The sequence below is a fragment of the Miniopterus natalensis genome, chromosome 7, assembly GCF_054644295.1.
Source record: "Miniopterus natalensis isolate mMinNat1 chromosome 7, mMinNat1.hap1, whole genome shotgun sequence".
Classification (NCBI taxonomy): Eukaryota; Metazoa; Chordata; class Mammalia; order Chiroptera; family Miniopteridae; genus Miniopterus; species Miniopterus natalensis.
In genome coordinates, this window is record NC_142087.1 from 15,271,755 (window position 1) to 15,286,846 (window position 15,092).

The window sequence follows — 15,092 nt, forward strand, 5'->3', positions numbered from 1 at the left end:
CAGTCAGGGCACGTGCCTGGGTTGTGGCCTTGATCCCTAGTAGGAGTGCAGGGGGCAGCTGATCGATGATTCTCTCATTGATGCTTCTCTCTCTCCTCCTCCTTCTCCTCTCTCTAAAAAAAAAATCAATAAAAACATATTTTAACCCCCTCCCCCCCAAACTACATTTCTCAGACTTCCTTGCAGCAAGGATACTGACAGTGAGTTAGGTTCTGCCAGTTAGATGGGCTTCTGTGGGATTTGGATGGCAGAAGTGGGCAGTGGCCATTTTCTTATTGCCTCGTCTGTCACTGCTGGCAACGCGCTGGTGGAGGTGCTAAGTTTTCCTGTAACTATTCCAGTGTGGAGCCACAGGGCGGTAGGGGACGGGAGACAGTTACAGGCAGCGGCAAGGACCTCTTCATCCCTGGGTCACAGCTACTGGGCGGTGTTCCTGAACTCGGCAGTGCAGCCTCCTAACCGCCCCCAGGTGGTTGTGGAAGAGGCTGCAGCTTCCTTGCTGGGCCAGTTCTGGGATGTTCTGGGGTCCAGCTGAGGGCCTTCAGCTCTTCCAGCAATTTTGTCAGCAGCCAATTCCCTGCGTTAAATACTTTCCACTTCAAAGGGATTTAACACAGGAATTGGATGTTTATAAAATGCTGATCTGGAGCCGGCTCTGCCCCCTGGGCCTGAAACAAACGTAATTGATGCAACAACCAATGAGGAGCAGTGTGTCGTAGCTACGGAGGACTGTGTTCGGCTGGCTAGGGAAGGCAACAGGTGCCTGGGCCCTTCAAAATCCCACTGGAGACTTTGAGGGGGGTTCCCACAGTGCTGTCGTTGCTTGAGACACCGAGCACACAGCTCAGGACGCAGCTGGCTGTGTGTGAAGGGGAAGGTGGACAGAATGAGGGTCTAAAAGCTGAGTGCGCTGCCTACAAAAGGAGGGAACCCGAAAGGCAGCCCCAAGGGAAATGGAGTTCCAGCCTTCAGCCCCCACCCCTGCCTGGCATCCAGCCGTAGGCCGCACCTCTCAGTGAGTCTGTGTTGAGGGTTGGCATGGTGGTGGTGGTCCCCAGTGAAGTTTTCAGTAAGGCAAGTACAGGTTTGTGTTTTGAAAGATCACCAAGACAGAACAGAAGATGGATTGGTTGTTCAGTGTTTTCCTGAACACTTTAAAAAATATATATATATGTCTATTGATCTTTATTGATTTCAGAGAGAGGAAGGGAGAGGGAGAGAGAGAGAGAAACATCAATGACAAGAGAGTCATTAATCCGCTGTCTCCTGCATGCCCTAACTGGGGATGGAGCCCCCAACTGGGGCATGTGCCCTGACCAGGAATCGAACCCCGATAGCCTGAGTCCTACGTCGATGCTCAACCACTGAGCCACGCCCGGCTGGGCCTGAACATGAGCCCTAGGGGCAGTTCACTGTTTTTGGACAACTTTCAGCCAAAGTCAACTTTTTTGCATACGTCCCCTTGCTGCTTGGTGATCAGTACTGGCCAGAAACCTGGCCAGAGCAGGAAAGCATGTGGTGGGGAAGGATATAGGGGTTGTAAACTGGCCGTCAGGGGATAAGTCGGCTCATAGTTTGTCTTGGAGGTGTAATTTGGTTGCAATTCTTTAAGGGGAGACGCATTCTTTCCCGACAGTCACAGGCTCCACCATCCCCCACTGTATTAAGGCAACCTGCTTTATTCACTTACGTTATTAATCTGGTTCTTGAACCCTTTGAGTTTTCGGCCCCAGTATTTGAGGAATATTTAGGACCGAGGATGCCTGGGACCTTGTGGATGTCAAGGGACCCCTAGCGGCAGCTACAGGCTGGTCAGGCTACGGGGAGGGAAATGGCACGGAAAAGATCCGGCTTCGTCTCAGAAGCCCTACCCAACGCCCCCCTCCCCCCTCCAAACAAGGTCTAGAGGCGCTGGAGAGTGGCCAAAGTCCCTTTAATATCCCTGAATTGCGTTACAAGTAATACTGCTGGAGGTGAGGAAGGGATGGGGGGGTCTGGGGCAGGAGACGGGTAGGAGGAGGGAGGGGGAGCGCCAAGCGCTCATACAAAATATGGCCAAAAGGCTTAGCATGCATGGAAAATTATTGCTGTCGGAAGTTCCTATTTACAGGGTCAGCACCCTCCGTAATTGCTTCTGCGACCCCTCTCCCTCCCCCCATCCCTATCGCCTCCCTCCCCGGGTGGGCCTGGAGCTGAGAGGCCCTAGAGAAATGCCCCCGCTCCAGGGTCGCCGCCGGTCTGCACCCTCTTGTGGCTAGGGGGAGGGGCGGGCGGCCGGAGACTCCGGGACTCGCGTCCCCGAGGTGGGCGCCTAGCGGTGCGGCAGAGGCGTGTGCTTAAAGCGGAGGGGCCGGCCTGGCGCGCGGAGGGGTGTGCTTCGGTCCTCGCCCGGGCAAGCCAAAGCGGCGGGGGAGGTAGTGGCGGCTGCGGGGCGGCTGGGCCCCGGCCCCTCTGCCCGGGAGAGTTGCATAGACGTGGCCCGGAGGGAGCGCTCCTCCTGGGGAGCGAAGCGGGCCGAGGCCCCAGCGGGGTCCGGGGCTCAGTCGGTCCCTGGAACCTGGGGTCCCTCGAGAAGAGGAGTGAATAGGAACAAATGAGGAGGTTCCCCTCTCCAGTCTCCCTGGAGTGGGAGTGGAAGGCTCAGGAGGGTGGGGACCTGCCCCACGACTGACCGCCTGACCCCGCCCCCCGTCCCCCAGTTGAGGGTCAGCTGGCGATCCTATTTTCGGGCCCCCTTCTCCAGCTAGTTCAGGCTCGGATGAGGGTGGGGCTGCTCCCTCGCTCCCCAAGACGGGGTGGGGTGTGTGTGTGGGGGGGACAGCCCTCTATGGCCTTTGCTGTCCCTGTCCCTGCCTGGCTCCCTGACCTCCCAGTCCAGCTGGGGAAGCCAGACCGTCCCTGGGTGAGGACAAGAGATTAAATAGAATAATAAATAGATAAATAAATAAATACACAAATAAATAACTGGAGAGGCCCAGCTGGGCAGGGGAAGGGCATTTGTGAAGTGCCTCAGACCTCCCCCCAACAAATAAGGAGGGGTACCTGCCGTCCTAGGGATGGGGAAAGTGCTCAGAGAACCTGGGGAGAGGGCAGCTTGTGTGGAAGCTCAGGGAAGGTCTGTCCTGGGGTGAGAGAGGGGCTACTTTAGGGGGTGGGGCCTGAACTGCCCCTCAAGTCTGCCCCAGGTCAGGAGAACTCAGAGGGGTGAGAGATGCTAGAGGCATGAGGGGTCTGGAGAGAGTAGGAGGTGGGCGTGCGTGAGAAGGGCCGAGAGCAGGGTGGGTGGTGGTGAGTGGCTGACCTAAGGCCAGGGCACGGAGCGGATCAGGGCAGAGACACATACAAGGAGACAGCAAATGGTCTGGGGTTTGAATGGGGTCTGGGGGCTGCAGGGCCTGCACCTGAGTGTGGATGGAGAAAACAATGGCAGGTGGCAGGTAAGAGCCAAGGGTAGGTTTGGGCCTTAGATTGGGGCGTCCGGTAGAGGAATGGTCACAGGGACTCTGCTGAGAGGAAAGATCTGAGCGTTAGAAGAGGAAAGGTGCAGGGTCTGGGTGAGAAAATTCCGGCCCTGGGGCTCGGGAGAGGCGCGGACCTGGTGCCTGAGTTGGGAGCCTTGAGGGCTTGGACAGGGGGGTAAAGGTCCGAGTCTTGGGAGCCGGAAAGGACTATGTGGGTAGGATGCGCTGGGGCAGACCGCGCCGGGAGTCAGCGACGGGTCTGGGGCTGCAGAGAAAAGTTCCGGGCCGGGAGGGGCGCGCTCCCTGCGAGTCGCGGGCAGGGAAGCGCAGCTGGGGGTCGGAGAGGGCGCAGGTGGGGGGACGGGGGCGCGTGGAGAGCGAGTTCCGGGCGCGGGGCGAGGCGGAAGGCTCAGCTGGCGGGGCCGGCGGGGGGCGGCGGCGGCTCGGCTCCCTTGACGCAGGCGGCCTCGCAGTGCTTGTGGAGGTAGGACTTGAGCGCGAAGCTCTTGTCGCACTGGCGGCAGCGGTAGTGCTTGAAGGCCGAGTGCGTCTGCATGTGCGCGCGCAGGTTGGAGCGGTCGGCGAAGGCCTTGCCGCAGTGCGCGCAGCCGAACGGCTTCTCGCCGGTGTGCGAGCGCATGTGGCCCTGCAGCAGCCAGGGCCGCGAGAAGGCCTTGCCGCACACGCCGCACTTGTGGCGCAGGTTGTGCGTGAGCACGTGCATGGCCAGCGCGGGCATGGACACGTACGCCTTGCCGCACGTCGGGCACTTGCGCGCCTGCTGGCTGTCCAGGCTGCGGTGCGTCTGCTTGTGGCGGCTCAGGTTCGAGGACGTGGCGTACGTCTTGCCGCACTCCGCGCACGCGTGCCGGTGCCCGCCGCCCGCCGGCGCCCCCGCGCGCCCCGCGCGCCCCCCGGTGCTCGCGGCGTCCCCCGGCCCGCCCGCGTCCCCGCCGCCCCCGCCCCGCCGCCGCCTGGAGCGCCCGTCGGAGATGAAGAAGGCGTCCATGGAGTAGCTGTCGGTCACGGCCGCCTCCCCGCGGAAGTAGCGCGCGGACAGGCTGGACTGCGGGCTTTCGGGGTCGCTGTACTCTTCCGGCGCCGCCGGCGGGTACGGAGGCTCGGCGGGCGCCAGCTCCAGGCCCGGCTTCTGGTCCGCGTCATAGCTGTTGGGGGGAAGGCAGTGCGGGGGGTAACCTGGAGGGGCGAGAAGATAGTGGGAGGAAGATGAGGCGCTGAAGAGGGCCTCTCCCTTGGGGCAAGCCACTCCCCAGGCTCTCCAGCCCCCTGCTCCCTCGCTGCTCGTGAGAGATACGCTGCTGGTAAGACAAGGTCGCTGTCAGGCATCTTTGTTCTTGGTGCCAGGCTGCATGGGTTCAAATTCTTGTTGCACAGGGTACAGTAAAATTCCCACCTCACTCCCATGGAGCACAGAGCCCCCCACGGTTCTACTGGCTTTATTTTCACCAGCTTCTTCAGTGCTTACAGCCACACAGAAAAGGTCTGATTTTTATTGCACCCACTGTACAGAAAGGGAAACTGAGGCACATAGAGTCTAAGCTCACCACTAGAAAATGGAGCCAAGATTTAAACCTTGGCAGTCTGACGCCAAAGCTCACGCTCTCTCTATTCTGACATTATTCTGCCATTCCAGTCCTGTAACTTTTCTGAGTCTGTTTCCTTGTCTACAAAATGGAGCTTATAATTGGACACGCCTGCCCAGGGTTTTGGAAGTACTGAGTAAAGTGATGCCTAGAACCATGTATTAAGCTCTTACTGTGCACCAGGTTCTGCCTCGATGCTTTACCCATGTTAACTCATTTAATCGTCACAGACTCTTACCAAGTAGGTACTATTATAATCCCCATTTTACATGTAAGGAAATTGAGAAAGAGAGAAAGGGAGCACACAGTAATTGCTACATAAATGTTAGCTATTATAATTATGCATTTTACTTGCTTGAAAAAGTGATTTCACGGAAGATTATTTAATTGTCTGCCTCCCCCACCAGACTGTGAGTTTCCCAGGGCTGGATCTGTGTGCCCAGCCTGTGCCTGGTTCAAAAGAGAGATGCTGTGAATAGGTGTTGCATGAATGCATCACAATCCTGTTAGACCCCCACCCCCACCCCAGGGTTGCTGGAAGACTTAAGAGGACAAGGGTGTGGCATATAATAGGTGCTCCAGGAAGGGGACTTCCTTGTACTTTCTCTGGAGCCTACTTTGTTCCACTAGAAGCCATCTAATGGCCTAGCTGTAAAATGAGGGATAATAAAAGCATCTAATTCATACAGTTGTAGTAAGGAGTCCACGAGTAAACAATAAGTGGAAAGTAAATGGTAACCAATAATCCTATAGTACTTATGTGTCAGACACGATTTTAAGGGCCTCGCACACATGAATGCATTCTCCCCTCATACTCTAAGGTTGCTACCATCTTACATATGAGGAAACTGAGGCACAAGGTAGTTCATTAACATACCCAGGGGTGCAAGCTAGTAACTTAGTCAGGATTCCAACCCAGTGCCTGGCACATTGTAAACCCACAGTACATGTTGGCCATTATTGTTAAGTGATAATAACAACCTCCCCAGAGGGGTTTCTGTGTTGCTGTTTTCTTGGCGTCTGCCTGGACATATCCTGCTGCTCCTCTCTGTTTCCTCACCCAGGATGTGTCATTTCTACCTCGTGTTCCTGTTAGAAAACTTCTGGCGAGGAGCAGGAGTTCAGTGAACCAGGCAGTCCTCGCCCAAACTGGGCTCTCTGCCTGCAGCGCCATCTGGTGGCAGCCTGCAACACTGCAGCATCTTACTCCCTGTCTCTGGGAGGCTCTCTCATAGAAATAGGAGTACCTCCAACAAAGGTTGCTCGTCTAATTGCCTTTGGGACAGGAATTTGTGGGGCCATACCTGACACCCAGCATCTGTGGAGTTTGGCATGGGCTGTGGGGGTGGTGTGGGGATGTTAGGAGGAGGTAGTTCTAACTTGCTTTGTGACCTTGGCCAGGTTCTTTAAGGTCTCTGGTTTGGGTCTGTAAGGGTGAAGGTTGACTGGGATGCTCTACAGACCTCTTCTGCATCATGCTGAATAGATTTGTCAGTGATGCCCATTGTCCTGTCCCTCACCCATCAATTCCATCTCATTCTCAGATCAACAGACCTCTCCCTAGCTGTGTGATCTCTGGCAAGTTATTTAACCTTTTTATGTCACATCTGTATAAGGAAGCTCATAATAGGATTGAATGAATTAATGCATGTAAAGCCCTTAGTACAATGCCTGGCACACAGTAGCCTCTCAAGCTGTTGTTATTATTATCATCATCATTATTATCCCTTAATTTCCTGGTGATATCCTTCCAATCTGCCAGAGAGTAGGGGACACACATGGGTGTCTCAGGCACAAGGTAGTTAAGTAACATGCCCAGGGCCATTGTGTGGCCTTGAGCCAAGCACCTCACCTGTCTGGGCCTCAACCCTGGAGAATTCTTTAGGACACTATAAGCTATCCTCTAACCGTACAAGAAACCCAGGTGGGTTTTAGGTCACCTGTCCCACAGGTGACTATAGAAGGCTGAGCTTGCTGTTCCTCAGCTGACACAGTGAGACAGGGCTCTCTTGTTTGAGTCCCCATAGAGGCATGGGGGCCCAGGGACCCAGAGAAAAGAGACCTGGCTTTCATGCTGGCCCTTGTACTCGTACCCTAGATCTGTGACCTCAGACATGTCATGCGCCCTCTCTGGGCTCAATTCCCCCATTTGAGGGACAGGAACTAGAGCTACCCCTGCATGTGGGGTGATGGGGTGGAGATGTCTTGTCCATGGCACCTGATAATGACTTCTGGTTTTCCCTGCCTAAGAGTCTTGGTAGTTCAGATTGGAGGTCCAGAATCCATTTATAGAAATCCAGCACCCAAAGAAGTAGTGAGAAGGGAATTTTATGAGCATTGAAGTGTTGGACCCTCTGTAGACACTGTCTTATCCAGCTATCTGACCCGTTGGGGTGAGGGTAGGGGAATCTCCAATAAGTGCTGCTAGGACTGCTACTATTCCAGCTCCCACCATGCGCCAGGCACTGCACTAATAATCCCAGAGGCCCAGAGAGGGGAGAGGATTTTCCCAAGGTTACTAGAGGAGGTATTAGGGTTGAAACCCTTCAAAGCCTGTGTTTTCCCCAAAACACCTGAGTGGGCATGGAGACCTGCTGGGGGAGGAAAGATTTTTCAATCAGTGGGGAGAGGGGTGTTGGATTTCTTCAAATAATATCCACCAGTTGGCCTGTGTCTGAGGGGATGATGGGGTGTTAGGGGTGGGGAGAAGCTGTTCTAGAAAATGCTTCAGCCCCTTGTAAATTTTTGTAAATAATAATAATTAATAAAAGTAACAACTAACACTTACTGAGCTCTTACTGTGTACAAGGTACCCTGCTCAGTGCTTTAATTAGCTTGTGTCCTAGGGAACACAATGGTCACCACTTCTGGTGCCCTAGTTCTACAGAATCAGGCCCAGAGAGGAGCCTTGGCCCACCTCAGGTCACAAAGCAAATCTGAGTCAGCGTGAGACTGGCTTCCTGCCTCCCAGTCCAGAGCTCCTTTTCCCAGGCTCTCCCAGATTCTCAGGGTTCCAAACTTCCTCCAGGGAATTTCCAGCCCCAATCCCACTTGCCTGTCTCAAGATGGGCAGAAAAAGAGAGGGCTAGGTGATCGGCCAGCTTCCCAGGTGGCCCACTTTCCTGAGGAGAGCCCAGCCCTGCTTGGTGGTGGGGGCTGGAGGGGCTGCTGCCTGGGTATATTTAGAGCTGCTTCTTGCTGTGCCAGGGCCTCGGGCCTCGAGAATCAGCTCTAGCCAGCTGAGCAGAAAGCCAGGTCTGTCAGCAGCAAAGTGGTATAAAAATAGTTTCTCCTGTCTGCTCACAGAGCTGGGCAAAGGGGCTGGTACCTCCCCCTCCCCTTATTATAGCATCTTTGTTAGCGGTTCCCTGGGCACTGGACCAGAAATGACACCCACTTCCTCCAGGGGCCTGACAGCTGATCTACCTGCCTGTTGGGGAGGGGTCCCTGAATCCAGATGAACAGAGGCAGAGTGAGGTCTGGCCCAACATGACCAGGGCTGTATTGTGTGGTGCTCATGACCCCCGACCCAGAACCAGGGAGTGTCTAGAGGATTCCAGGGCCCCTCCCCACCATCCCTACCTCTTGAAATCCCCCCTATTCTGTTTTTTTTCTGACTGTGACCCAGTTCCTGTGGCCCACAGGGAGGTCCACAGCTCTGCAGAAATCAATAGGAAAGATTTTTCAAGGGGTCTGGAGATAGGAGTGGGTGGCTGAGGGTCTTGAATTGCCCAGCACTGGTTGGTGGAGCAGCCTCCTGCTCCCTCAGGGAATCTCCAGCAGGCCATTTCTGGGCCGCCTCCTGGAGACCAGGTGTCTTACACAATGTGTGCCCTCTCTCCAGGCCTCCTGCTTCCTGCCCTACCCTCTCTCTGCCCCAGAAGGGTGTAATCAGAGAGCCCATTCCAACCTCTCTTCCTGCCCAAAAGCTGGCAGTGGACACTCCAGGGGAGACCACAGCTGGGAAGGAGGCCAGAAGTTCTGGGGGCCTCATCTCTCTCAGCACTGTCTCACTATGCCCCACAGAGGCCTTCAGGCTGTGGGGGCCCCTAGAATGTGGATGAAGCATCCACCAAGGAGGTGTGACAGGGTCCACCATTTATGTCCTTGTGACCTTGGGCAAGTCATGGCCCCTCCCTGGCCCTAGGTTTGCTTCTGTGGGTCAGAACTAATACTCCCGTGTGCTCATTGCCTTTTGCCCAGTCTATGTGTGTGTGCGTGTGTGTGTGTGGGGGGGGTAGTCTTTGGGATATATGAATTGCTGTGCTGACATAGGGACTTGATGTACTCTCCTGCCCTCCTGCAGGAAACACAAACTGAGACTGTTCAGAGTGGAGGCCCAGCTTGGGCCCTCATGTATGCCTTATGACCCTAGGCTTTAGGGGGGACTGTGGGCCCCAGATTCTATATCCCACATGGGCCCTGTTATTCCACACCCCCACTGACTAATTCTTAGGAAAACCAGATTTCTGCATCCCTAGAAAATCAGAGCTGAAAGACAGCAAATTCAGCTGCTTGATTTCATTAGAGGGAAACTGAGGCTAGAGTAGGGAAGATTAGTCCAAAGCCACAGATAAAGCTAATTATAGGTCTAAGACTTGAACCTAGCCAGCCTTGAGAATAGTTCTGGACATAACCTGGGACTAAAAACTGGACCTGGATTTTGATTCTGGACTCTGATCCTGAACATTGAAATTTGAACTTGGATATGGATTTGTTCTGAATCTTGGACTGGACCTATAATCTTAGACATTGACCTTGGACTTGGACCTTGGACCTAGGCTTAGATGTAAGGTTGGATATGGACATTGGACCTGGACCTCAGATCTGGGCTTGGACATTGGAGTGGATCTTGGACTTGGACCAAGACCAAGATGTCCCAGAAAGTTATGGTTAAAGAAGACCCACATGGGTCTGCTTTGTGTTATTGAGGACCTCCCCAAACCTTCTCTAGGCTCCCTCTGCCAAGGGATTGGGGCAGCCCTTTTGTATCCCTGCTTCCCAATGGACTTTCTGAAGTGTAGGGTGGATGTGTTGGGGCATTTCAGCTGGGCTCCCAGGCCTGGCCTGGAGCGACTCCCCGGCGCCATCAGAGGGAGTAAGAGGAAGTGGGCACTGGTGTAATGTGGTCAACTAGATAAGCTCATGGGCAAAAGTAGGAGTGCTTCCTCAGCCTGCTAGCAGGGGGGGTTTAATGTAGCTGTGGAGGGCAGACAACTACGTTATTGGATTGGCATTGATCCCTCATCTGCCTGGGTCGGATGCACTCTGAAGAAGTAGGGGGGCAGGGCCAGGATGGGGTGCAGAGTAAGAGGGGTCTGGGGCCCATCTGGAGTTCAGAGTTAAGGCATAAGGAAGGTAGACACTTAGTTGAGGTCCACAGAGACCTCTTCTGTGCAAAGGGATGGATAGCAGTCTTCCCTGGTATGGCGAGAGTCCCCAGCATCTCCCAGGAGAGGAGCCTGGGCCTGTGAAGGGGTGAGCTTGGTGGAGTTGGTGGGCCAGGCCTGAGAGGGTTAGGAGGATGTGAGCTGGCATCTCACCCACAGACTGAATCTGTGCTCAGAATCACCCAGGGGAGAGGAGGGGAAGGGAAGTCTCCAAGGAGGCAGAAAACAGTAGAGGAGCAGGAGAAAAGAGGCATTGTTTTGGAGAAGCTGGTGAAATTAGATCTAGTCTTCCTGTCAGGGAGCTCTACAGAGGGACCTGGAGCTTTCCCCATTCTGGGGGCTGCCCCTCCCCTATTTATGGGGTCTGTGGTTGGGGGGGCTGGAGACCAGACACCTGCTGCACCCTGTGCCCAGCCCATGGAAGCTGAAAAGGAACAGAGTAGGAAGGCAAAGAGGAGCATTGCTCGGCGTGTGTGTGTGTGTGTGTGTGTGTGTGTGTGTGTGTGTGTGTGTGGCGGGGGGGGGTCCTTTAGGAATTCTCCAGCACTCCCAGGCATTCTCAGGCTGGGGGGTACACCTCTTTTATTTGGGGTCTTGCATTTTCATCAGCTAGGAGCCCTGTGGTTCCCTTGACCTCCACATTCACAGGCCCCCTCCTCACCGCCCCCCTCCCCTCCCACCATCCTCCTCCTGACCCTGCAGTCCTTGCTGCAAGAATGGCTTGTAAGAGGATCTTTCTAATAACTGGAACTATCTCCAGCCCCAGGCCCTCCCCCTCCTTCCCCTCCTCCCCCCTCTCCCTCCCTCCTCTCCCTCCCTCCTCTCCTCCTTCACTCTCCTCACCCCCCCTTTCTCCTTGTTTACCCAGCACACTTACACACGCTGGGAGAGAAAAACGTCAGCTCAGCAATTTTTCACACTTCCCTCAAACGCTCAGCAAGGTTATTTCCGGCAGAGCGGAGACAACAGACCACTAGGAGCTGGCAGGCTCTCCAAGGACCCCCAGCACCCCTACCAACCGTAGAGTGAGGGAACCCTAACTGCCCAGTCTGGCCACACCCCATGGATGGGAGAGGCCCCTGAAAACAGGATAAGGCAGACCCTGTGTTTCCTGGTGGTACCCATCTTGAAGGGTCACCCCCTGGTCTCTGGCACCAACTGTCTACTACAGATATTGCCAAGGCAGCCAGGCCAGGGTACCTGTCTTCACCATGGGGCAGCCTGCAAAGACTGAAGCCAAGAAAATGCCGGGTCTCAGAAACTCTGCCACCCTCAGTCAGGCATCAGATGGTAAATAAAGCCCTTCAGAAACCCTGACAATGGCCCCTGCATTCTGTTAGACCCTCATCCAGGCATCTCCAGTGCCTTCCACATCACACTTGACCTTCATAGAAGCTGAGCTTGTCAAAGTTGGAAGGATACGTGGTTCATGCTATCCAAACTCTTTTGCTGCTAGGGAGATGGAGGACCAGAGAAAGGAAGGCACTTGCCCAAGGTCACACAGCAAGTCAGAGATCTAGAGCCCAGGCCTCCCAGAGTTCCAGGCCAGGTATCAGGCTATCAGGACAGTTTTGGGATTCCCTGGAGGCCAGGGAGCTGGTCTGGAGCCCTTTGGGGAAAGGGCCAAAGATAAAGGTGGTTCTAGGGTATTAAACCTGGTAGAACCTCCACAGGAGCTCCTCTGCTGATGGCTTTGCCCTGACCCTCCTCCCGCTATTCACTCAGGGGCTCCTTTTAAAGCTTTTTGGACTCAATTCAAGGCAAAGCACTCCTGCCTCCCTCCTGAGGAACAGCCTGCAGTTTTGGCTGTGCATGAGAAATTCTCTGGGCTTCTTCGGGTTTCCTCAGCTGGCCTGGGGACAGAACCAAGGGCGCCTCAAGGAGTAGAAACCCAGGGCTTTTGTCAGTTCCCACGGGATCCACATCGCAATCTTGAGGCATTTCAGTTTCTACCCAGCTCCCAACAACCTCCCCCCCCCCCCCAGCGCCCCAGCCCTGGCATGGCCCCAGGTCGACCCTCTGTCCAGCCAGCACTCAGCCAAGCCCAGCCATGTCCCTGGGCTTCTGTGCTGGACTCCAAGAGGCCCTGGGGTCAAGAAAAGAGGACAGTAGAATAAGGGGCATACGGGCAACAAGAAAGGGGGTTCGTTCTCTTGGCAGTCTGGGTGAGGCCAGGGGCTGTGGGGCTGTAGCTGCATTCCCGATCACTCCCTAATTTCTTTGACCTTGATGAGGTCACAGAGCCCTTTGCCCAGCCCCTCTTGCTACCTGGCTTGGCGGAGTGATGGAATGTGGGTGAAGTGCTTGGAAATCCCCAAAGCAGGGCTCCTACCCTCCTGGGCTCCTGCCTTTGCCGGATCAGCTTCCCCCTCAACCTCAGCCCTTTCTTCTTCTCTCGCTTTCTCCGTTTCTCTTTCTCTCCCCCTCCCTCCCCCCTCTCTCTCTCTCTCTCTCTCTCACACACACACACACACACACACACACACACACACGCACACACACACACCCCTACCCCTCCCAAAGCTGATGCCACATGTGATGTCAGATTTCTTATTGCCAAAGAGATGCCTCCTCTTCAGACACCTGCCCTGGTGGGGGCCATCAGAAGAGACCTGTTTTGTGATCCTCTTGATTGAGGATGGGGGTCCACAGATGCGGTCTCTGGTTCTTCCCCACACCCTCCGGAGATCACCCCCATCTGAGCCTGAATGACCTCTCTTGCCCCCCAAACCCCTGTCCCTGCAGGAACTTGCTCTGAGAAGAGATGGAGTGTGTTGGGGGTGGGGGACTTACAAGGAGCAGCAGTGCTGGCTCTGAAGGGGGTGAGAAGCCAGAGTGGGGAGGGAGTACAGTCCAGGGGACCAGGAGCCACTTTGGGGGAACCCTTCCTAGAAACCCCCTCTTCTTCGCAGTCCCCAGGACAGGCCCAGCCTTTGGCAGGCATGTGGCTGAGGGTAACAAAAGAGTTGCCGAGAGAGGGGGGTCTGAGAACACTTGTCTGGCATCGCCAGGAGGAGGAGGTTTGAAAGGAAGGAGGGCACCCCCAACTACCCCCAGGGAGCCAACCCCATCTCCCCAGAGACTGGTAGTCCAGGTTGGCTTACCTTCCCAGAGGGGAGCACCCCGGGGCAGCCAGTTTCCTTCACTCAACCAGGGACAGAAGACCCTCAGACTGCCTTGTGCATTAGCCCCCCAGCATTAGCCCTTCATGGGCTTCCCTTCCTCTCCTTTCTCTCACCCCCCCTCACTCTAGCCCGGTTCTAGGGCCACAACTTTCAAAGTCCGGTCTGGCGCCCGTCTTCGGGATGGGCCGACCCTGCGACTTTCCCTTTGTAGGGACCTAGCTCCTGCCCCGCCCGCCCGGGCCCTCTGGAAGCCCGGGAGGCGCATACCGCCAGGGAAGTCTCCTCCCCGGGGTTCCCCGCCGCGCGCACCCCTCCTTGTAGCCCGAGTTGGGGAGGGCCCGACCCCCCCCCCGCCGGGTCCCACTCACCGTTGTCCCCAGGCGGCCCCCGGGCTCCAGGCAGCACGTAGGCGGTCTCCAGGGGGTGGTAAGTGGGGGCCGGCACCCCGCTGCACTGGAAGCCGTCCCCTTTGATCTTCTTTACCAGGAAGGAGCGCGGCATGGTGCGGCTGGCGGGGGGCTCGGCAGGGGCGCTCCGCGGAGGCCGGCGGGGGAGGCGGCCGGGCGGCGCGATTGGCTGCCCGCGCAGGGTTTCAGCACTGGACAGCTCCCAGCGGGCGGCGGGCCGGCGGCGGCCCGGCTCGGGCTGGGCTCGCGGTCGGGCTCGGCGGCGGCGCGCAGGCGGGCGATCGCTGGAGCTGTGCTCAGCACTCCGGCTGCCGGCTTTATATGGGACGCAAGCTGGAGGAGATCAGGTGGTCCCCCAGCAATGGAACTGTTCAGCGCTCTAATCCATCAAATGTCCCCCAGGACAATCGCTCCGCACACGTTCCCCTGAACCGGCGGCGGTGGGGGCAGGCCAGGCGCAGGGAGCAGTGGGCAGGCAGGAGGGGAGAAAGTGAGGGCGAGAGGAGACAGGGGAGTGTGTACAGGGTGGGGGGAAGAGAGAGAGGGAGAGGAGATACACCGAGACAGACAGAAAGAGACATACAGAGAAAAAGAGACACACTGAAAGAGGTGGAAACAGAGAGACCGAGATAAGACAAAAAGACGCAAGAAGAGCGGAAGAAAGATGGAGAGAAGTGGCAACGTACACTCACCCCCCCACGGGAGGCAAAGAGAGACCCAGACACACAAAAAGAGAGCGCCCCAGCGATGCAAAGAAAGGACAAGAAAAGTGCAAGACAGAGGGAGACGCGGAGGGGAGGGGGGGAGAGCGGTTCCGAGCGGGTGGGGTTCAGGCACATGGGGACACAGGGAAGGGGTGCAACGAAAAAAGTGTGAGCTCGCCAGCCGCGACCCTCCTGCCTCCAGTCCTCTCCTTCGCCCCCAATTCTGAAGTGGCCAATGTGGACGCTCAGCTTTAACTAAAGGGAGTCGTCCCACCCCCAGCTCAGCTTCCCATTGAAGCCCCCTATTGGGTTTGGGGTTCAACTTTCTTCTCCCAGACTGGTGGGGGGAGCAAGTCCTCCGCGCGATGCCCGCCCCGCTCAGCCGGTCCTGTTCCGGTGCC

The 15,092-nt window shown here is 56.2% G+C and overlaps 1 protein-coding gene across 1 annotated transcript; it reads right to left on the reverse strand.

Annotated features, from left to right (window-relative positions):
• Positions 1-3,870: 3,870 nt before the first annotated feature.
• Positions 3,871-14,081, reverse strand: SCRT2 (scratch family transcriptional repressor 2). The gene is made up of 2 exons (XM_087818563.1): positions 13,949-14,081; positions 3,871-4,658 (listed from the first exon to the last, which is right to left on the reverse strand). Exons 1-2 carry the CDS (start codon positions 14,079-14,081, stop codon positions 3,871-3,873), a joined length of 921 nt encoding a protein of 306 aa, XP_087674689.1.
• Positions 14,082-15,092: the final 1,011 nt, after the last annotated feature.

What these genes read in the sequence shown, in the direction of transcription:
- SCRT2 (XM_087818563.1), bottom strand. Translation starts at nt 14,081, where the DNA reads ATGCCGCGCTCCTTCCTGGTAAAGAAGATCAAAGGGGACGGCTTCCAG. An exon ending in GGGGCCGCCTGGGGACAACG is followed by an intron (nt 4,659 to 13,948) that starts GTGAGTGGGACC and finishes TCGCCCCTCCAG; the next exon opens with GTTACCCCCCGCACTGCCTT.